Source organism: Prionailurus viverrinus, chromosome X, assembly GCF_022837055.1.
Source record: "Prionailurus viverrinus isolate Anna chromosome X, UM_Priviv_1.0, whole genome shotgun sequence".
NCBI lineage: Eukaryota > Metazoa > Chordata > Mammalia > Carnivora > Felidae > Prionailurus > Prionailurus viverrinus.
This window is the reverse complement of record NC_062579.1, coordinates 104,078,239-104,100,571: the sequence shown is the minus strand read 5'-3', so window position 1 is coordinate 104,100,571 and position 22,333 is coordinate 104,078,239. Positions and strand designations below refer to the sequence as shown.

General features: G+C 48.0%; 1 protein-coding gene across 3 annotated transcripts; it reads right to left on the bottom strand.

The window, feature by feature from the left end:
- Positions 1 to 12,451: 12,451 nt before the first annotated feature.
- Positions 12,452 to 21,594, bottom strand: CCDC160 (coiled-coil domain containing 160). Of its 3 annotated transcripts, none has more exons than XM_047844190.1 (3): positions 21,441 to 21,594; positions 19,428 to 19,485; positions 12,452 to 13,482 (listed from the first exon to the last, which is right to left on the bottom strand). In XM_047844190.1, exon 3 carries the CDS (start codon positions 13,456 to 13,458, stop codon positions 12,490 to 12,492), a length of 969 nt encoding a protein of 322 aa, XP_047700146.1. In that variant the 5' UTR covers positions 13,459 to 13,482; positions 19,428 to 19,485; positions 21,441 to 21,594; the 3' UTR covers positions 12,452 to 12,489. The 3 variants fall into 3 exon arrangements, with proteins under 3 accessions (XP_047700146.1, XP_047700144.1, XP_047700145.1); XM_047844188.1 differs by lacking the exon at positions 21,441 to 21,594 and adding an exon at positions 21,277 to 21,341; XM_047844189.1 differs by lacking the exon at positions 21,441 to 21,594 and adding an exon at positions 20,600 to 20,769.
- Between the last annotated feature and the right edge of the window lie 739 nt (positions 21,595 to 22,333).

Here is a 22,333-nt window from a genome sequence, read left to right as displayed (position 1 = left end):
AAATGTCAGAATTGCTATGGCAAGTGGTTGAGGATGAGATTAGAAGGCTCGAGGAGGTGGCCATGCTGGCATGGATATGACTACGTACAGCCACGAGAGCCACCAGAAGACTGGCTTCCACAGGGGGATCCGGAGAACACTATTCGAGCAGGCCATCAGGAACACACTGGTAAGGAGAGGTGTTAGCATCATTGCAAAGTTCAGTGCTGGCCTCTTCTGCGATCGGGGACTGACAAGAGAAAAACCTGTTACAATCTTAGCTCGCTCAAAACATTGTATATGATAAGACCCAAAACAACAGAGCCCGGGTGGTGGTGCTTAATCTCCAGAAGCCAGGAGGTTGCAATTACAAGATGAAGTCCATGTGGCAGCCAAGCGGCCGGACCCACAGAGTTCTGGCCATAGTTCAAAGAACATGGCGTCCGTAGGGGCAAAATTTATGGGCACCTGAAAAAAGGGCACTCCTCAACTTTAATAGCAGAAAAAATCTGGGAGGCTGAGGACGGTCCTTTCCATAAATGTTCACGATCTGTCCGGTTTCCAGACCTCAGCCAGTTTTCAGATCCAGAACTCACCGACAGAACAGGTGGCTGGGTGCCGAGGAGAAAGGACCCTGCAATACCACAGCAAGTATTCCCTGTAACGATTCCCTTTTTTCCTCCCGCGGAGGGACTTCCGGCCAGTTATTTGGGTAACTAAGCAGTAGAGAAAGGGTCTAGTTAGACATGTTTGAGAACTGTTGGACATAGAGTCTGAGTTGACCCAGGTACCTGGAGACCCAAAACATCCTCACGGCCCCCTGTGAGAGCGGGGACATACGAGGACCAGGTAATAAATGCTCCACTTTGTATCTTTGGCCAGTGAGATAAGAGCTGTCACAGTGGGGAAGGCCGAGTGGAAGTCTCTGATACTAAACCACCGTCACGGCTACCACGACCCGCAGCCAAGATAGTAAATCATCACAGGGGGGCGGTGGCGGTTGGGGAGATTAGCACCACTCTTAAAGATCAGGGTGGAGATCCTCATCATATCTCCATTTATTTCACCAGTCTCGTGCCTGCCAGAAACCAGATGGGAGATAACTATAGACTACCACAAGCTCAGCCAAGCAGTAGCTCTGATCAGAGCCGCTGTGCTAGATATGATATCTTTGTGGGAGCAGATTAATATAACCTCAAATACATGGGCATGCCACTGATTTGACAAAATGTTTATTTTCTGTCCCAATTGGAAAAGAGAGCTAGAAAGAGTTGGCATTTAAATGGACGGGGAAATAGTAAACATTTACAGCGTTGTCCCAGGGCTGTATTAGCTCTCCTAGCCCCTGTCTTAATTTAGTCTGAGGAGTTCAGAACCATCTGGACACCCACAGAATATGCTATCAGCCTATTGTATTTTGTTGATCAGATAAAACCTCTGAATCTTGGCGGGCTTCGTCTCCCGCCCCCAGGAGTTCGTGTGTCTTACCAAGAGGTGCCACACGAGCCCACAAAGACAGCTCCTTGTGATCGCACCTCTTGCCACGACGAGTGAATCAAGACACCTAGTGGGCCTCCAGGAGGCAGCCTACCTCACACCCCAGGATTCTACTGTATCTGTCATAGCAGGTGACGAGGAAGGCTCCCCGCCGTAACAGGGGCCCAGAGAAATAAAGGGCTGTGTAGCAGGTCCAGGCCACCATGCAAACTGCCCTGCCCCTTGGGCCTTACAATTTGGCACATCTATGGTGCTGTAGGAACTTGGTGGGGAAGAGACGCGGTATAGGATCCTTGGCAAACCCTCGTGGGAGAATCACAGCGCCGGTCGTGGGGCTCTGGAGCAAGACCATGCCATCTGCAGAAGACAATCGCATGCCTTTTAACAGGGGCGCCTGGGTGGTTTAGTTGGTGAAGCATCTCTCTTTTTTAGTGTTTATTCACTTTTGAGACACAGAGAGAGAGAGCGAGCATGTGTGGGGAAGGGGCAGAGACAGAGGGGGACAGAGGATCCGAAGCGGGGCTCAAACTCGTGAACCGTGAGGTCACGACCTGAGCCGAAGTCAGATGCTCAACCGACTGAGCCACCCAGGCGCCCCAAGCATCTGACTCTTAAGTTCAGCTCAGGTCATGATGTCACGGTTCGAGGGATCGAGTCCCACGTGGGGATCTATGCTGACAGCCCTGAGCCTGCTCGGGGTTCTCTCTCTCCCCCTCTCTCTCTGCCCCTCCCCCATTTGTGCGTGCACGCGCGCACACTCCCTCTCAAAATAAATAAACATTTTAAAAAAAAACCGATTTCTGGTACATCGCTGAGCCCCAGAAAAGGTAAAACGCCCGACTACGGGACACCGAGGGAACACGCAACCGTAACTGTCGTGAACTGGGTTTTGTCAGATCCACTAAATCATCAGGTCAGGTGGACCCGGCAACAATCCATCAAAAGATGAAGAGGGAGTACCCAGGAGCGATTATGAACGAGACTAAAGGGCACAGGTAAACTGCAAGGTCAGGTAGTTCAGATGTCCATCGCACGCACCCCTGTTGTACTGGTACCCCTCCTTCAGTTTGTGCCTACAGCTCTACGGGGACCCCGACAGATCGACTGAATGAGGAGGAAAAAGCCTGGTTTGTGGATGGGATGTGTCAGTGTGTGGGTACAAGGCAAACCTGGGCAGTGACCGAACTGTAAGCTCGTTTGGGGAACGGGCACGGAACGACAGTCAGGTGGACCCTCCCGGTGGGCAGAGCTTTGGGTGCCGTACTTCATCATCCACCCTTCTAAACCGCCAACCAGCTAGCCGGGCCGCTCGCCATAAATTCGTAAATATTTTAACCTCTGGCCATTTCCCTCTGCAACCATGTAGACGAAATAACCCGGCCACGTTGGCCTCGGTCTTTATTATCGGCCATTCCAGTGGAGGCGCGATGCGTTCGTGAACAGAGCGCCCACACTGGCAGATGATCAGTGATGTTGGTCGCCTGCCTGCAGGGCCTCCACCGGCACCTTTCGCAGGAATTAGGGAGTATTTGATCCCCTAGCATGGGGTCCCAGATGACACTGTGCCAGACCAAAATGGCCAACTTTGCAGCAAGGGGGTACAAGAGTGGGCCCAGGACCAGGGGGACCACTGGTCACAGTACATATCACACTGTCCAGAAGCTGCTGGTCTGATAAAACATTGAGATAGCCCGCCGAAGGAGGCAATACTGTGTGACAAAGGAGTGCCATTTTCCGGAATGCGGTACCCGCACCGAATCAAAGAATTTTGTACAGCACTGCCTTCTCAATGAAAAGAATGCCGAGTCTGGGAATCCACGAGTGAAAGCGGGAGTGGTTTCAATTACTGTCACTGCAACGACCGGGCACAGGACTGCGGTGGGTGTGTAAAGCGCCGGCCGGCCTAGACTGAACTACATTGCCCGATTCCTTTACCTGTGGGATGTTTTGCGGATGTGGTGGGCCTTACCGAAGCAGGAGTGTAACAACTCGTTTCTGTGATGGCGATTCCCGCAGGGGCAACCGGGTGTGGTTGCAGCTCGCCTACATTGTCACTCGTCTGCCGGCTCATCTCACTGGTGTGGGCCGGCAACCAGGCTGCAGCTGCTGCCACACCCACTCCTCAACCTTCCTTTAGCTTCTCAGACCCCCCTCCCCCCACCAAGGCCCCGTGTGTGTGTGTGTGTGTGTGTGTGTGTGTGTGGTTATGGACAAACAGCGCCAGCTTCCCCTGCAGGATAGCCACGTTATCGAAGCTGGAGGTAACGAGGGACTGATAGAGACTTCAGTTCCTCCTGCTTCCGGCTTCCAGCACGTCCTTGTCCTTTTCCATTCTCCGCTGCCCCCTCCTGACAGCCCCGCAGACTTCAAGCTCCAGTATTAGATGTGAAGGCTACAGAGGCTGTTTAACCTGCTCCCACAACTGAGTAAGGTGAAATCTCTAGACGTCTATTGATATATAGATACCTAGGTAGATGGATAGATAGGGAACAGATAGATGTCCATTATATTGATATAAAAATCAAATCTCTTAATGGATCTTCTCTGATTGGATCCTGACGAATGCGGGAACTTTGGGCTAACCACCCCTGTGCTTCTACAGGACTAGGGGACCTTCTCTGGGGGCACAGCGAGGATCCCCTTGCATTATAAGTCACAGCTGCTGCTTGGGCACTTTGGCCTCCTTGTGTCCAGGGACTGGCAGGCCAGGAGACAGCTCACTGATCTGGGGGGGGAGAGGTAATTGATTATCAGGGGGAGGCGGGGCTGCCGTTACGCAACGGAGGTGTGGAGAAACGTGTGGAAACATGTCGCCACCTGGGCATGTGTTAGTACTCTCTTGCCCGATGGTCACTGTAAGTGGGCAGGTACAGCAGCCCCAGGCTGAGAAGGGCGCAATGACCAGGGGTTCAGTCTCCTCAGAGATGAGGGTCCACCGAGGCCACCAGAGGGCAGTAGCTAAGGGAGACAGTGACCTAGAACGGAGAGCGAAGGAAGGAGGTATCGAGTATCCATCGCAGCCCAAGGCCAGCTGCACAGGTGGGGGCTGTAGTTAGTCCCGCTAAACTCTTCTGTTTCCCCTCTGGAAGGGAGGCCCAAAGGATTCCGGAAAGAGGGTGCAAGGGAGGGACTGTGGTAGGCGCAAAGAGGCACCACCGGGGTCTCTGTCGAGGAAGGACTTGCCGCCCAACAGAGAGGACTGAGGTCAGCAGACAGCCTCCGGCTGTCAGTCCCTTCACGGTCGGCCCTGTCGGCAGACAATCGCTCTGTCCCAGGTCACACCCTTTCAGAGGCAGCTTGTGTCTGGGGACGGAGCGCGGCAGGGGTACGAAGGCCTGGCTGTTTCCGCCCCACGTGGGTCACTGATGGACAAGACCCCAGAGCTCGCCGCCTGGGGTTGCCAAGGCTCTGTGGGATTTGCGTGGCAATTCGACTTCTCTCTCCGCTCAGTCTTGCTTCTTCTCTTTTTTCTTTTCAAAGATTTTTTTAATGTTTACTTTGGAGACAGAGAGAGAGAGAGAGAGAGAGAGAGGTGGGGGGAGGGGCAGAGAGAGAGAGGGAGACAGAGAATCCGAAGCAGGCTCTGCACTGTCAGTGCAGAGCCCCACGTGGGGCTTGAACCCACGAACCGAGATCATGATCTGGGCCGAAATCGAATGCTCAACACACCGAGCCACCCCGGAGCCCCCTGCTCCTGTTTCTTCGCAGGTGTTGACCCCTAATAGACTTCTGGTACCCCAGAGTCCAACTCAGTATCTTCTACTAGTGAACCCAACTGAGCAAACTCCCCATTTCATGCTTTTCTCTGGTACAGCACCCTTCCCTGGTGCAAACATAGGAACCGGAGCCCCTTTGCTCTCAACACTTTATTTAGAAGCATGCCCTAATATATACCCAAAGGAAAAGATTTCAGATAACTCATGTTTTATGGGGGGAAAGTCCTTATGCGACATGCACATATATTTTTTGTACTCAATTAAAACCACATGAAAGTGTATTATGCACTTTAAAAGGTTGATTGCCTCCAAACCAGAAATGCCCTGCAGGCTCTCTGCTGACAGAACGCACATTTATGAACGCCAAAAGGCAACGCTCCAGATTTTCTTTTACTTCATTATAGGGAGATACTGTTCTGTAAAATCTTGAATGAATTCGTAAATCTAAAGAAAACATTTTGTCTTGTTATGGAAGGTATTTTACCAAAGAGATCCTAGAATCGCTTTTGGAAGAATTGTTTCAATTATGAGTGAACAGAATATGATTTCTTTACTGTAGCTTTGAGAAACGTACCAGGGCATCAAGGAAAGAATGAGAAGGAAATGTATAAATCATTAAAGATATTTAACACTTTCTGTTTTTTAAGTTTATGTATTTATTTTGAGAGAGAGAGAGAGAGCACGCACGAAGAGGGGAGGGGCAGAGAGGGAGAAAGAAAATCCCAAGCAGGCTCTGAGCTGTCAGAACAGAGCCCGATGTGCGGCTCGATCCCACAAACCGTGGGACCATGACCTGGGCTGAAACCAAGAATTGGATGCTCAACCAACTGAACCACCCAGGCGCCTCTATTTAACACTTTCTATGCAGCAAGGAGGCTCACAGCACTTTTTTCTTAAAATATAGTCAGCTTTCTGGGTGCCTGGGTGGCTCAGTTGGTTAAGCATCTCACTTCAGCTCAGGTCATGAGCTCATCGTCTGTGGGTTCGAGCCCCGCGTCGGGCTCTGTGCTGACAGCTCGGAGCCCGGAGCCTGCTTCGGATTCTGGGTCTCCCTCTCCGTCTGCCCCTCCCCCACTCATGCTCTGTCTCTCTCTGTCTCAGAAATAAATAAAAACATTTTTAAAAATTAAAAAAAAAAAGAAATTTCAAAAAATATAGTCAGCTTTCAATGAAAATGCTTTAGGAAGCAAAGATTCTGAGGGAAAAATACATGTTGGAGGAAATATGATATGTAATTTTGAATTAATTATAAGAAAACAAATCTGACTTCAAAGTGAGAATGAGTGTTGATGGAAGAGTCTTGCCTGGTTACTAATTTGGCTCCACCAGTGCCAGAGCTGGCTTTAGAGAGCTGTCCACTGGGCTGCACGTTTCAATTGTTTTTGTTTATACTCCCATTATAGTTAATGTCATTGCTGTAAGAACAGGACACCCTGGCTGGCTCATTCGGTGGAACGTGTGACTCTTGATCTCAGGGCTGTGAATTGGAGCCCCATGTTGGGTGTAGAGATTACCTAAAAATAAAATCTTTTTCTTTAAAGTTTATTTATTTATTATGAGAGAGAGCTGTCAGCATGGAGCCCGATGTAAGGCTTGGACTCACAGACCGTGAGATCACGACCTGAGCCGAAACCAAGAGTCGGACGCTTCACCGACTGAGCCACCCAGGCGCCCTTAAAAATAAAATCTTTAACAAGATGTGGACACATGTGGTCTTTTCCAATAATGACGTGCATCTGGACTGTTCATCTCAGCCATTTATGGGACGGCCGAGTCAAGCTGAGTTCAGAGTAATAAACCAGTTTTTCTCTGAGAAAGTTAAATAACGTCTCGGCGATCAAACCTTTGGTCCACAAATTTTAGCACAAATGGTGGGCTGATATCATGGAACAAGCACCGTCTGGTGAGCTGGACAGTCTGGGTTTGGATTCTAGATCCACCACTTACTGTCAGTGATACTGAATAAATCCTTTAATGTCTCCGAGCCTCCGTTGCTTCACCTGACGATCAAGGATTGTAAAGATTACGTAACACGACATACATGGACGTATGTGACACATAATACGGTTTTGTAATAGGCTTTGAACAACAGCGCAACTGTAGCCTAGGGTACTGGTGACGCTAAGAGAATCTCTCCGGTATGTCTTCCCTCATGGTCTGGAATACCACGACTATCGTGGAGCCAATAGGCATGGGCAGAAAGACAAAAGAAAGGCTTCCAGGATACCCTGGAGAACCAGGTCTCCTGGGGTAACCTGAGCGCACTGACATGGAGCAGTCACCAGAAGACTGGGTGTGATCGATGGGAGAGAGGGAGAAAGAGACAGAGCAAGACCCTGCTCTGGCCACTACGCTGGGGAGACACCACCTCGATGCTCGGTGTGGAAAGGAGGGCACACCTCCAATACGTGGGGAACTGCGGTGTCAGTGTCTTACGGGTACAAAGACAATGACTTATTCCTATCTGACCAGCGGTAGTAGTGGGGCCCCAGCTGCATGACTCCCCGTGCCAAGGGGAAATGGAAAATACTATAATAGCCTCTCGTCTCCATTCCCTTTTCCTAGATGAGCTTTTTCCCACTGGAGCACTAGAGCAGGGCTTTCTTCCCCCTTCTGGTATTCTGCCTGCCAGGGCCGGGGGCCAGCCTTATACCGACCTGACTGGAGGGGGGTTGGGTAGGCTCTGACCCGAGAGACTCCCCTTTACAGGATCTGTCCCGAGGCCGGAAAGTCCACCAGGACAGATTCATTACTTTGGCTTTAAGGCTTCACATACCAATAAAGTAAAAACATCCTCTCTGCAACTTGTTGCACCTTCTCAGACATGTCACCCACCATCGAGACACGTATCGTGAATGAGTTGACCACATCCTCTCCAGAGAACACAGTTGGAGGGACAATAAGGGTAAAAAGCTTGGCCAGAGTAATAGCTGGGAGGAGACAAATAGACTTGGTCGATTTCCCCTTGTCAGTTACGCAATAATAATGATGATAACAACGATGGTGATGCGTCTGGACTGTGGGATCTCACGTCATCCTCCCAACAACACCAATTATTAGCCCCATCCTACAAAATGAGGAAACTGAGTTACAGGGGATCGTGCAACTTGCCCAAGGTCACGCGGCTAGTAAGCGGGTAAGCAGAGTCTGTGCTCTTAAGCTCTGTGCTTATACTGCCTCCTCGGAGGAGCAGTGTGGTGTTTCTCTTTCACACATCTCTGAAACCAGACCCCTCGCGGTGGACTTACCTGGGTATCATGGCCCAAATCTCTTAGGTCTTTTGTGTCCAAAACAAAAGTGATGGCAGCCAAGGCACAGTGGCACCAGCAAAAATTTTTCCTGCTGTTTGCTATCTGGAACCTGGTCTTTATGTCATGAGATCTGCATTCTCCAGTCTATCTGCAAACGAACAAGCGCGTTGGAATCAGTCTTCAGAGCAGAACCTCCAACGGGACTTGAAGAATCAGCAACACGCACCATCCCAGTGTTCTTGTACATTGTTGTTAAGAGTCCTCTTTGAAGCCAGATGAATCTTCCACATTCGCATTCCAGAAATGCCCCTGCCCCTGCCCCCATGCTTTGCCTGGAAAAATCCTTCTTATCCTTCAAGGCTCAGCTCAAATGTCACCTCCTTTATGAAGTCCTTCCCGGCCCCACGGGCAGAATTAATTGATCCTCCTTTGTGCTCCCAACAGCACTTTATGTTACCACTGCTAGGATAGCACTTACCACATTGTTTTAGTTAGTTGCATAAGTAAGGTCCTTGAGGTCAGAGACCTGTCTTAGTCATAAATCCTTTTATCCCCATATCCCCAGCCTAGCGCATGCCATATTTCATCAAATCTAAAACCCTATTGATTGTAAGATATACCATTATTTTATGAACCACTAAGAAAGATTTTTTAAAACTGACAATTAGACTATGATATGCCATTGATTTGAGGACATGTCCCAAATTATGCAGGGATGTCAAAATGTTTAAAAAAAAAAAAGTGTGTCTCAAAAGTGATGAATGATGGTAATAAGTGCTTAGCAAATGTTTCTAGAAGTGGATTGTGAACCCGAGGTGGAAGAGAGACTCCTAGGGCCCTGTGACAGCCCATGCTTCTTAGTAAGGAAGGAACTGGGAGTTGATGGGGTTGGTGTGCGGTTGCATTGCTGACTTCGAATATTTAATCCAACAGATTAAAGGGATGGGTGGCCTGATGTGCCATTCCCAGCAGAAACAAAACAAAACACCTCCACATCTCCCATTTGATATACTGGAGGGTTCAGTGACAACATATTCTAATCAACAGTGGAGGCCACCCAATGCAGCAAGTGAACGTGATTATGGCGGCAATGAGGCGCAGTATTCACACCTGCCTTAATCCTGCCTCTTTAAGGCAGTTCCACCCAGTGCTGTTCACGTCTGCTCGTGAAGGGGAACAGTAACAGTCCAGTTTTCTCCCAGCTCATTACATCCCTGCTTTAAAAAACGAAAGCATCGGGTGCCCGGGTGGCTCGGTTGGTTGAGCGTCCGACTCTTGGTTTTGGCTCCAGTCGTGATCTCATAGTTCATGAGATCGAGCCCCATGTCTGGCTATGCGCTGACAGCGCAGAGCCTGTTTGGGATTCTGTCTCTCCCTCTCTCTGCCCCTCCCCTGCTCACACACTCTCTCTGTCAAAATAAATAAAACTCAAAAATATATATTAAAAAAAAATAAATATGGGGCACCCGAGTGGCTCAGTCAGTTAAGCGTCCGACTTCGTCTCCGGTCATGATGTCACGTTTGTGAGTTCGAGCCCCGTGTCGGGCTCTGTGCTGACGGCTCAGAGCCTGGAGCCTGCTTCGGATTCTGTGTCTCCCTCTCTCTCTCTGCCCGTCCTCTGCTCTCTCTCTCTGCCCATCCTCTGCTCTCTCTCTCTCTAAAATAAACACCTAAAAAAATTTTTTTTAATTTTTAAAAAGCATCAATGTGGCCCATTCCCAGCTCCAAATTGTTAGTTCTGTGACCTTCGCTTCCATTTCTCCTTGGCCCTCTAGACCTGGTGGTTGTAATTCTCTCCTGGTTAGTGTCTGGACCTAGGATTTCCATAGGGCCTTTCCAGAGGGCAGGCCTTGCTGGGGCTCAGCATCCAAGGCTATCTCATCAAGAATCTGTGTTCTAATTCCCTCCTAGAAATACAACTCTACCCCCTGTCCCGGAGCTGGGCTAGGCCATGCACTTTTCTAGACACACTCCTTCCCTGCCCCCAAAGCACACATAAGCACATATACACACTCACGCAAGATAAACCAAGTTGTCACTGAAGACTTCAGACATGTGGTCGGTTGACAGAAATTCTCCTGGAGTGAAAACTCCTTTTTAAAAATGGAAATATACTAAGAAAAATTGGGCCCAGTGGCTTAATACAATTTGTGAAGTATTTTAAACACACAAGCGACTCTGCGGAAGAGCGGTCAGGGCTGAGAGTCTTCGTGGGGCAAGGACAAAGGGCTAACTTTCAAGGGGGTGATGAGGAAGAGAGCCAAGCAGGGCCAGTTGTTCCTCGTTTGCTTTTGTGCCTGAACCTTGCTGGGAAGCCAGGGACCGCCAGAAACCTGAAAGTCATCTTCCTCTCCCAGCGGGCTGCCAGCGCCAGGGTTAAGTTCTCAGGGCCAAGTCCGAAAGCTCCAAAGATTACTATCTTCCAATTTAGTCCGATCTTCCCAGGCCAGGCACACCCCGCTCGGCCCCCAGGATAGCGTGGTTTGCCTTCATTCAGTGCCTTCCCCGACCTTAATGAGTAAAGGAAACAAGAGAAAGGAGAACAAGTAACCTCATTTACTTCCTCTCCTGACTTTTTAACTACATAGTATGTGGTGTTCAAACTACAAAAAAAAAACAAAAAAACAAAAAACAAGAGGCTGTGCATATTTCCTTTGAAGGCGGGGCGTCTGCCAAGTAGGTCCCCAAAGTATTAGAACTGAATGGATCCAGTACTGGAGTTTTGCCTCATCACAGGTATAGTTACACTTACAAATCAAACCGCTAGGGTGAAATCACAGAACATTAGAACTGAGCAGAATCTGGATGATAGATGTACTCCCTCGTCTTACAGATGATGACGTTGAGGCCGAGAAGGTTAATTAGCTAGTTAATGGCAAAACAGGTCTTAGGACTCAAGTGTCTGCACTCCCGGGTTGGGGATTTCCCATCAGGGAAGACACCTAAACCCTTACCATTGTACCTGTCATTACGTTTGGCTCACTGGACTTAAAAATGCCATGCAAATAGAACTCCGGTTACAATAAACCTTGGTGATTGATACAAACAATCGCATAGAATCAACTGGCCTATCATTTCCACCAAAGGACTGAAGCAGTACATTTTTATTCACCGTAAGTACAAAACTGTCACTGCCCAGGCCCCCGACGGGACTGGATTCCCATACAAATCAAGCCAGCTCACCAACAGCTTACCTAAGGTGACATCTTACTCCTTTCACTCCGGTCCCAGCCAGCTGGTGACATAAACTGGGCATGAAGCTTATAAATTTTCCCCGGTAGAATTCTGGAAGAGCTGTGTTCAACAACGCCCCTTGCTGGTCAGCACAAGAAAATGCAAAAGCTATTGCTGACAAAATCAGGGCTCTAGCAAAGGTCACAGCCATGCCTCTTAAGTCATCTTCCAGTCTATGGGAACTGCGGCCAGGTCAAGGGAGAAAGCAGAGGGAAAGCAGCAGGGCCCGGGGGGGGGGGGGGGGGGGTGAGAACTGCATTTTTTCCGGAGATGTTTATATGTGCCTAATTAAGGTCGAATCTCAAAGAAAGCAGATACATTTTTAGTATCCCATGGAGTCTGAACAGGCAGCTATAAGACCCAAAGACATGCTATGCTTACACACATAAACAGGATTTTTATTGTTAATATCAGCGAACACAGATGGAACGATATTGACGTGCCAAGGACAGATTGCTCACAAGATGACAAAATGGCTGTTGATTTGTATTCATAAATGATTTGGTGAATCACTACAGGTCTTTGAGTGAAATGTATATGTGTGTGTGTGTATGTATATATATATATATATATATATAAAGAGATTTCTGAAGCTTCATTTCCATTTGGGCTCTCGCAATAGCGTCATTCGAAAGAGGAAGCAGAAGCTTTGAAGGGAACGCTTATACATTTTATGGATATCCTGCTTCCACCCAAATGAAAAACTACGTCCCATTACACACATTTTAAGTAGCACACAAAGAAAGCACAAGAAACACTGATTTGGCTCCAAGATTTGCCTCGTGAAAGGCTTTTTTTTATTTTTTCAAGTTTTAAAAAAACTCCTCCGTCAAGCTGTCAAGGGTACTTGATGTTACGGAAGCAAAGTGCTTCCTAAGCAACTCCAGGGCCCTGTTATTTCTTGCTTGCAGGGTCTTCTCAGCTCTCAGTTCGTTCTTGATGGCATCCAGCTCCCCGCGGATCTTTTCCATCTCTAATTCATAATACAGTTTCATTTCTTCCTTCAGGAGTGCATTTCCAATCTCAGTTTGACGCTTTAGTTTCCTGATGGCTTCTTTTAAATCTCTGTTCTCTCGGCTCAGCCTGTGGATGACTTCTTTGGCTTGCTGGAGCTCTTCAGTTAAGTTCTGGACGTTTGTTGCTCTTTCAGATAGGTCATTTCTTAAAGCTTGGAGCTCCCAGTCTTTCTTTGAAGCTTCCGTCCCCGTGTCCTGAAAATTCAGGGATTTTGCACAGACTTCTTTTTTGGAGTTCAAGAGTTCTTTTTCGGCATTTTCAAATTCCTCTTCTATTTTTCTGCATTTCATATTAAGTTCTTCCAGTTCTTCGTTCAGAAGATTCAGGCGAAGTTTTGGAGACATTCCTTCGGTAAATTTCTTCTTCGTGTCGTGCCACGGGAGGGTTGGTAATTCCTTTGTAGTCCAGGTAGAATGATGTTCCATGCTAATAACCCTTTCTTCGGTCACAACATCCAAATTAGATGATTCACAGGAGAAGGAATTTGTGTCTGCTTCATTATTTGAAATGTTTACCTTTCTCCCTCTTAAATTTGGTTCTTGTTCTTTTTCATTTCGTTGAGAAATAAATTCTTTCCTCTTAAATTTATTTTCTTCTTGAAACTTTCTACTAGACAAATTATAAAGTCCTTCTATTCTATTGGCCTTATCTAAAGTCATTTGTTCAGAAGACGATTCAGGCTGAGAATCCTCATCTAGAACATCCTGTGCACTGAAAAAAGGAGCAAACATATTCTCCTTCCAGTGTTTTCTTCTAGCATCCATTTCTCCTGGTACGTCTTCCGATTCCTGAAAAACAAAATACAAAATCAAGGCACACTGTTTGCACTGGCAGCTGGTGCAGTTGAAAGAAACCACTTGTGTTGGCTCACAGGTGAAAGGACCTAACTATTTGAGGGCTAGCTCTCCCTTTAACTCACTGAGTGATGCGGGCTTAGGCCCCCTCATTGATAAGCTACAAACCAGGGGTGCCTGGGTGGCTCAGTGGGTTAAGCGTCTGGCTCTTGATTCCGGCTCAGGTCATGGTCTCATGCTTCGTGGGTTCGAGCCCCATGTCAGATTAAGATTCTCTCCCTTAAGATTAACCTCTTAAGAGATTCTCTCCCTCCTCTCTCTCCCATCCCCTACACACACATGTGCACACACACTCTCTCTCAAAACAAATAAATAAATGAAGCCAGCTAAGTTCCACAGGCGCTTCCAGCTTTCAAATTCTCTGATGCTACCAAGTATAACCCATCAATTGCCACATTTGGCTATTTATTGTAGACTGAGAAAACGTTTCTATGAGATAGCAACCACACACACACAAAAATGAACTGCTTCAAAAGAGTAAATGCAATTTCAGATTAACAGGTTAATATTAAGAGCGGGTTAATACTTGTGCTTCCAACGTGCCTGTTTTTTTCTAGTTCTTTTGGGCTGGACTACCGCTTATTCACTCTTTAAAGTGACTAAAACATCAGGGCTTAATGCAATGTGAGCTGCTTTGGGTAAAGTATACCATGCGGACTTCCTTACGACTAACTCTGCCAAATGCCCTTCTGTCTTGACCTGCAAATTCCTGCTATTCCAGTCTTGGGCTTTGCTTTTAGGCCATACTGCCAAGAGTACAGAATTCTATCCATTTTGACAGCAATTTCGTCATGAGAACTGAACGTCAACAGTTGAAGATATTAACGCCACCAAATGGGTTTTTCTCGAGATACTGACTCCAAGTGTGGTTTTTAGGTAAAAATGTAACAGGCTAAATCACAACCAATTTTTTCCATTTCTAAAAATTAAAGGATATTTTCTTTGTGTCAAGAGGAGTCTTCCCTATTCCAAGAGAATCCATAACATAACAGCTTTCCTAAGGGACAGAAGTATTTGATCAAATAGAACTACTCCGGAGAGTAGGGAGAAAGAAGGACCCGAGCAACACGCTGAAAGGCCACTGACATCTGAAGCGACCAAACCAGCAACTGCAATTGCTGATACGTTCATTTGCTACAATATATTTGTAGCATCACCACTGATTTTTCTCATGCACACAAATATAATTTTATCTTGGTAACAGAAAATGGCCATTGTTGTGTTTCTTTTTAAAGTAATATCTTCTTTAATATTATTAAAGATTATAATGGTCTATTATTTAGTATGTGATATATATTTATATAACATAAAGATGGTAATAGTAGTGACTGAGCCACCCCGGCGCCCCTCCCCAGGAGTTTTTTTGTTTTTTTTTTTTTTAAATTTTTTTTTTCAACGTTTATTTATTTTTGGGACAGAGAGAGACAGAGCATGAACGGGGGAGGGGCAGACAGAGAGGGAGACACAGAATCGGAAACAGGCTCCAGGCTCTGAGCCATCAGCCCAGAGCCCGACGTGGGGCTCGAACTCACGGACCGCGAGATCGTGACCTGGCTGAAGTCGGATGCTTAACCGACTGCGCCACCCAGGCGCCCCTCCAGGAGTTTTTTAAACAGTTTAAATGTTAGATTTTCCTTGCGATGGTGAGAGAGTAAACTTGGTATCTATGTGTACTGAACATGCCTAATTCCTCCCTCCTCCAAAAAAGAGGGAAGGGACTCAACATCCCCAAGGGTGCATTCCCCACTGGCAACCACTGGGCTTTGAGGACAGGGAAAGATACAAATACTCAGTGAAGGTGTTAAAATGATCGGTTCAAAAGCCATAAGCCGAGCTTTACTTAGGTTTAGTTAACAAGACCACAGTAAGAAGCATAGACCTGGAAGTTCATTGTATATATTTGCCATTGGAGCATCAGCTCCTTTCTCATCAAACAGTCCTTTCTGACTTTTATGATCCTACTAAATCACCACCCGGAAGCATCTAGGCTCTGTCTTTTCTTTAAGGGGAAGATCATCGTAATCCTGGTTTCTCTCCTCTTAGAACTACGAATGAAGACGACTGGGAGCTTTACAGTGGTCAGAAAAAAAAAAAAAAGGAACAGAGGAAAGAGAGGAGACAGTGATGCTAATTGCCAGTCACATTTTTTAGCAGTGAAATTTTCACCAGACAATTCTGTAACAGATACAAATGCTTCTCATCGGGCAGCAATGGGAGAGAGATTACTATTCCTCCTACCTATTTCTGGATGAAAGGTATTGGTGAGATTGGTCAGGAAGGAGGTGTGGAGAGGGGCAAGTGAGGTGAGGCCACCGTATACCTGGAGGTAGCAATAATGACAAACCTGAGACAGAAATCTGGGTGTAGAAAAAGGTTACAATAAGGAACTCTCTTCATTGATAATTTTGCACCTTGAAAAGGCGACTTCTATCTCCAACCCTCTGATAAATCTCTGGCAGAAACATATCTTTTTTTTCCTCTTCAATTTCACTACCTTTCTTCCCTGAGCCTCTGTCTGTACAGTTTCCTGATACAGTCAGTGCTTTTCAAAGAACTGGGAAGAGTCCACTGATTTTATAACTGAGGCTCTGAGAAGTCAGGTGACTTGACCAAGTCCACGCAGGCTGTGGTGGTAAAACTGAGACCCTGTCTCCCAGGTCAGCGCTTGTTTGAAAATTCCTCTTTATTCTTCTGCTAGGTTTCATTCCAGAAACTGAAAGAAAACAACCCCACTATTTCCAGAGCTTAGGTAATTTTTAAAGGGCCACAAAAGGAGAGACGAAAAATGAAGGGGGGAGGGTAAGGAGAATCGCATGTCACATATCAAAGGACAGAAAGAGAAAGGTCTGAAAAGCCTTTTGGAATTTCCCTCCCATGGTTTACACAGGACAGGGTCAAGGGGGCTCTGAGCTGCTCCTTCCTTTCTTTCTTTCTCTCTTTCTCTCTCTTTTTTTTTTTTTTTGCCTCTTTCATTGGCAAGATATCCTTTAAAGGCCTGTTCCCAAATCTAGTCACAGAGTATGGCAAAGCCCAGACTGGGGGTAAGAGCTGCCAGTGTCATTTTGTCTTCGCAAACTGCACTGTTTGTTTTTTTATGCAGGACGAGTATGACATTAGTATTCTCTGGCAAGGCCAAGGAATATGCTTGGAGACAATGCTGCTCGTCTACCCTGCCATGGCAGCCATTTTGCTCTCAATAAACATGATGGGGTAATTTGTGGCAGCAGAAGGCAGATCAAAGCGGGAGCCATTACTGAAAGGAGAAGCAGGCCTTTCTAGTGGGTCAATTGTGAGCATTTATTACTAGAAGTGCCTATCCACCGCCACACCGGTTACGGGAGGACTAAAGGGGAGGGGAAGGAGGTCCCAGAGAAATGAAAATTTGAAAGAAACAAACAAGCCAGGACACAGGAAAACAATATAAAGTCCCATGACAAAAAGAACATTAATAGCCCTCTAAGAGAGCGATCCCCCAGAAGTCCTTGGGACCGTGCTGGTAAGACATGGGTGTCGAGGACTTGGTTACATCTACTCATTTGTGCCCGACGTGAATTAGTATGAGACTCCTGATCCTTCTAGTTAGTGTCTCTCTGAAAACATCGCTATTCCTCCTCCGGTGACTTTCTTTCTCCAGTGGCAAAGCAGTAGGGCATTTTGCTGGAGTGAGTGATCTCCTGACTCTTCTAGAGAATTTGGGAACCACTGATACGATAAGTTGAAAAGAAATTTATAATGTAATGTCATGTAACCTAATTGTTGAGAGCTAAGCAAAGAGCAATCCTTTATTACGGATCTTTAGGCAAACCATTCCATAAAAAAACTTAGGTAAATGCACAGCTACCCTCGAACAGCTCCAGAAAATAATACACCACTATTTACTGTGACGGGAGAAACCCACAAAATCATCTCATTTTCATTTTCAAGGTATGGGGCCCTGGGGAACACACTCATATGAAGGTGGATAAGTGATCAAATATGTTAAATCCAATTAGCTGTTTTCTAAAATATTCATTTTTAAAATCACACGCTTTAGGGAAATTTGATAAGCTCAAAATCAAAGATCTTTTTTCTGTTGCCTTATCTCATCTATATTGGAATTTGATTTCAAAGTTTCAGGACAATCTCTTTTGCATAAATCTACATCTGTCTGCAAAATGCAAGTATTCCCCCAGGCAGGGGCAGGCAGGGAGTGGGAAACAGTTCTGGAAAACCTCCAGAGGCTTTTATTCCCCACCTCGCAAGAGTGCTTCATCCCAAAGTTTGTCAATTGGGAATGCCGGTTGGAAAAGGTCATCTCCAACCTGTGACGGTCAAACTTTTGTCATTACACTCAGCCCCTCAGCCACCCTCTCAGCTAGAGGCGGGGCTTTTAGTCACAACCCAGGAGCAGTGAGGGGAAGACAAAAGGCCCCTTCTTAGCCCAGGGAACTTTCCCCCATTATTCTTGGATGGTTTCAGTTCTCCCAACCCTCAGAAAAACGGCTGGGCCAAAATAAGGAAAGAGGAAAAAAAAGCCTGCTACAAAGAAAGTCACTGGCCTGGCTTCTTTGCTCAATTGTCCGATCTGTTCTCACTTAAAAGCAGTAGTTCTCGACCTTTTTCTTCTGCTTCCACTGTTCCCAGGCACAAAACACTCTCATCGTTACCATCTCTCCCTATTTGAGAAGACTGTGACTTGCCCCCTCCAGGGGAGGTCTCCATTCTCCACCCTCTTGAGAATCACTGGCTCACGGAAACATGTTAAACACCCAAATGAGGACCCAAATGAAGTGTCTGAAGTCAAGGTGGGGGGAACATGTGTTAGTGTGCAACACTGTGCGGACGAAGGAAAAGGAAGTTCTTGAGAAAGGAACTGAGTAAGGACTATAGTGAGAAAAGACTGGAGGGCGGCACGTCTCCTTGACTCCCACACTTGAGACCTACGGGGAAAACTTACCTTTTCTGAGCTTCGGTTTCTTCAGGTGTAAAATAGGGAAAATATACCTATTTCACAGGTGGTTAAGAGAAATGAATGAAAATGAAAACGGAAGCAATTTTAAAGTCCACTGTAGACAATAGGCTTTGTTGTTTTGTAGGCATTCCTTACCCTCCCTTGGGACATAAACCAGCCAGTCAGACAACCCACTCCTTCTCCCAAGTTGCCAGCCTGAAATCATCAGATCTCAGACAAAGTCAGTTTGGAAAGAAAAAAAAAAAACAATTAAAACAAGCAGTGGGGAACGTCAAGTCAAATCTTACATGAATTTAACCTGCATTCTCAGGGAAGGTTAGCCTTGAGGCCTGTAAGTGGCTGATGCCTCCACATTTCCAAAGCTAAATTGATTCTAAGGGAGTCTTGTCCGCAAGTGAAGGTATTTGCATTTTATCTCCAGTTGCTTTACCAAGAACTTTCCAAATGCCCCAGTGTTTTTCAGAGCCACCAATAACTTCTCAGAAATATCACAATCGGACTACCAGTTTGAATATTAGCAAGGATGACTCTGCACTCCTGGCATCTTATTCACCTCTGTCTCCCGACACACAGTAGCCACCAATAAATATTTGTTGAATGCATGACCTTTAACATTCCTTCCGAAAATTCTATTAATGCTTTGATTCTAACTGAGTTTTTGTAAATATCTATAATTTCTCCTCTGGTTTCTACAGTCTTCGGGGTAACATTTTAGGAAACGGACTTTTATTTTCCCCCAAAGTTTATTTGGCTTAGCTAAAGTCTTCAGGACACTTTTGTTTCGTTTTGTATTTTCATGAGACTTTTTCTGATAGCCTGCTGCCAACGCAGACTGATGATCTAGCTACAAAGTTGAAGATTTCTGTTGGGGTGAGGCTTTGCGCCGGTAAACACCAACAGTAACAAGTTACCAGCCAGCACAACTTACACTCTCTGTGATCCAGGGTCTTCTATTGGATGCCGCTGTCCTCCTTCGCCAGCTTGAACTGAAAATAAAATCCCCACAGCATAATTAGGAAATATAATTAACCAGAATACCCCAATCCGTGTGTGTATCTCAGATGTAGCTTAAAATGACAAGCGATATACTTAGAATGCCGTGTGGCCTATCTAGAATGTGATGCCAGACACTCGGAAGCAAGTTTTCTTTTTAACTTGTCAGCCCACTTTCCCAACTGTTATGCCGCGAAGTCTCCCGTCCCCGAGCGAGGGAAGTTATCAAATAGGACAAGAATCATGGTGGCGTGTTATTCACCGCGGTATCTCCCGGCCTTTAGCACCTACCAAACAAATGAGCCACCGCTGGTGGCCGCAGCAGCATGCTTGTCACTAATGAGCGTGCCAAGAGCCACGTTAGCAAAGGGCTGGAGCCCAGGCCTTGCCTGCCTCCCTCCCTCCGAGTGCGGTTAATTTGTAAAATCATCAAAATGGGAAGTGACCTCGATTTTTGCCTTCGACTCCCAGGGTCCTAACATTTGAGCCAAGCGTCCACTTCAGGGGACAAACTGTCTTCCCTATTGTTCGGCAGATATTGAAAGTGAAGCAAAGTACCATTGAAAAGTGGGCCCCGGTGAACGGTTTGCAAGCCTCCAATTCTTTGTTATTAGTGTGAAACTGTTCCTTCTAGAAGAAAAGGTACGGAGTCACCTTAATTCCAAAGGCTGAGTACTTTATTAGTATGGAAGTCACATTCGTGCTATAAAGCTGTATCTATGCATGCATAGTTAGGGGGTTTTCTCGGTAAATGGTTAACAAACTCCTGCCATCGCTGCTTCCAGTGGGGAGAAGGGGGCTCGGCGCTGGGCGCTACCTGCCACCTCCCCGGTCCCCCTACCCCGTGGCGGGAGGGGGGGGGGGGGTCGCGGGGTCGGGGGGCGGGCGGAGGGCAGCGGGCGAGGCCCGACCCCACTCCTCCTTCCGCGCCCCGACGCCCACGCCCCGTCCCCTGGGCTCCGCGGCGCTCGCCAGCTCCCGGTCGGGGCCTCGGAGGAGAGCGGAAAGCCGCAGCGGGGGGTCGGGGTGGGGGACCGGGCGCCCCGGGCCCGGGGTGACTCTGCGGCGAGTCCGGGGGAGCCCCCGCGCTCCCGCGCGCAGACGTACCTGAAAGCGTGGGTGGGGTCCGGCGGGCTCTGGCTCCCCTTCACCGAAGCCAGCCACCACTGGCGGCCGGCAGCCCTGGGCTCGGCGCTGGCCACCGCGACCCGGCCCGGCCGGCGCGGGGCAGAGCCTCCGCAGTGCAGCGCCAGCGCGGGCCGCGCCGTTGCCTAGCAACCGGCCGGCCGGATTTAAAGGGACCCGGGCGCCGGGGGCCCCGCGCGGAGCTCAGGGCGCTGCCTGCCGCCACTCAGGGCCCGCCCGGGCTCTGAGCATGCCCGGTGGGGCGGGCGCGGCGGCGGCGGCGGCGGCGGTGGCGGCGGTGGCGGCGGCGGCGGCGGCGGCGGCGGCTGCTGCTGCTGCTGCTGCCCGCCGGCCTGGGGAGCTCAATCGGCGGAGGACTGGGTCAGGGTGGGAAGAGGCGAGAAAGTGTGAGGCGGCCCCACCCACTGTGGGCTTATTACGGAGGGTCTCGGTGACTCACAAAGGCACCTGGACTCCGTAACTGTGGGGGGAGGGGGGAGTGGCGCGGGGCTAATCCCTAGGCCTGTCCTTTAGTAGCATGGCGTTGAGGACGGTTAGCCGTGGAAGGTTAGCCTGGATGTGCTTCGGCGTCCCTAACAATGTGGGAACGGCACGCCGCCGCCGCCCCCGCCCCCTCGCCCGCCCCTGCCCCTCTGCACCTGGGCTGGCGGGAAGGTCTGCCTCTGGCCAGGGTTCGAAGGGCCCTGCGCCGGGAGAGCATTGTCCCCCGTGGTGCCCCTGTGGGAGACCGGGCTTGTGTCTCAGGTAGCTCGGGTTTCCTCTTTATCACTCGGGAACTTCCCCAAACCACCGCTGCACCCACCTGAGGCTAAAATCTAGGTGGAGGCACTCAGTTCGACACCAGCTTCAAAGTTGGCCCCCCGCTTCTGGGATGGGGTTGGGGGAACAAGCCCACGTCTTTCATTGGGTACTAGACTCCGGACGGTATTTGGCTGAATACATAAATGTCCCCCTCAGTCATGGATCAGCCTGGTTGCCCACCGCCGATTGTTCCGTCACCGCGTTGGTCACCCACACTGATGACACGGCGTGGCCATAGTCTCTCTCATCTGGACCCAGCTGAGACTGACCAAAAGATAGACCTGGCGAGGGTTGCGGGGCCCGGAACAGAGCGGAACTCGGGTGTCCAACAGGGTAATAATTGCGCCTTTTAGGAAAGCTCATATCCTCTGGCAAAAGCATGAAGGTGAAAGGAAACATTGACTCCGGAATCTCAAGTGAAAGATGAAAGCACGTTTGCAAGGCGACAGCGAGGGACCGACTTAGAAACAATACCAGGATACATTTCAAAACTTTGAAACTTCTTGAGAACCGGATCTAACAGGTGTTTGGGAGCTGGCGAGGTGGCACTCAGATGCCCTGAGGCCTGGTTCTCAGTCTCCTTTTTCCTCCTTAGAGATCCAAAGTCAACAAGGGTTGGAGGCAGGAAGCGGCCTAATGTCAAGGGTGTTTTGTTATGGACCCCGTCAGAATTAGTTTGTGGGATCGTGACAAAACCTCTTTTCTTGATATTAAGTCTCCGAAGTGCCTTGCATTTGCCATTTCTGTTTTAATTATTGGGAAAGGGTTCCATTTATTTTTGCTTGATATGAGATCCCTTATTAACGGAATAAAAGAATCTTAATAGCTCTGTGCCTCAGTTTCCTTGTTTGTATAATGGAGAAAATAACTGTTAATATTTTCAAAACCCTTACA

Excerpts from the sequence above, each read along its gene's own strand:
- CCDC160 (XM_047844188.1), bottom strand. The coding sequence starts at position 21,338 with ATGCTCTCCCGGCGCAGGGCCCTTCGAACCCTGGCCAGAGGCAGACCT. Across the intron at positions 19,486-21,276 it reads AGACCTTCCCGCCAGCCCAG|TTCAAGCTGGCGAAGGAGGA; the intron begins GTGCAGAGGGGC and ends TTTTATTTTCAG. Across the intron at positions 13,483-19,427 it reads GACCCTGGATCACAGAGAGT|GAATCGGAAGACGTACCAGG; the intron begins GTAAGTTGTGCT and ends TTTGTTTTTCAG.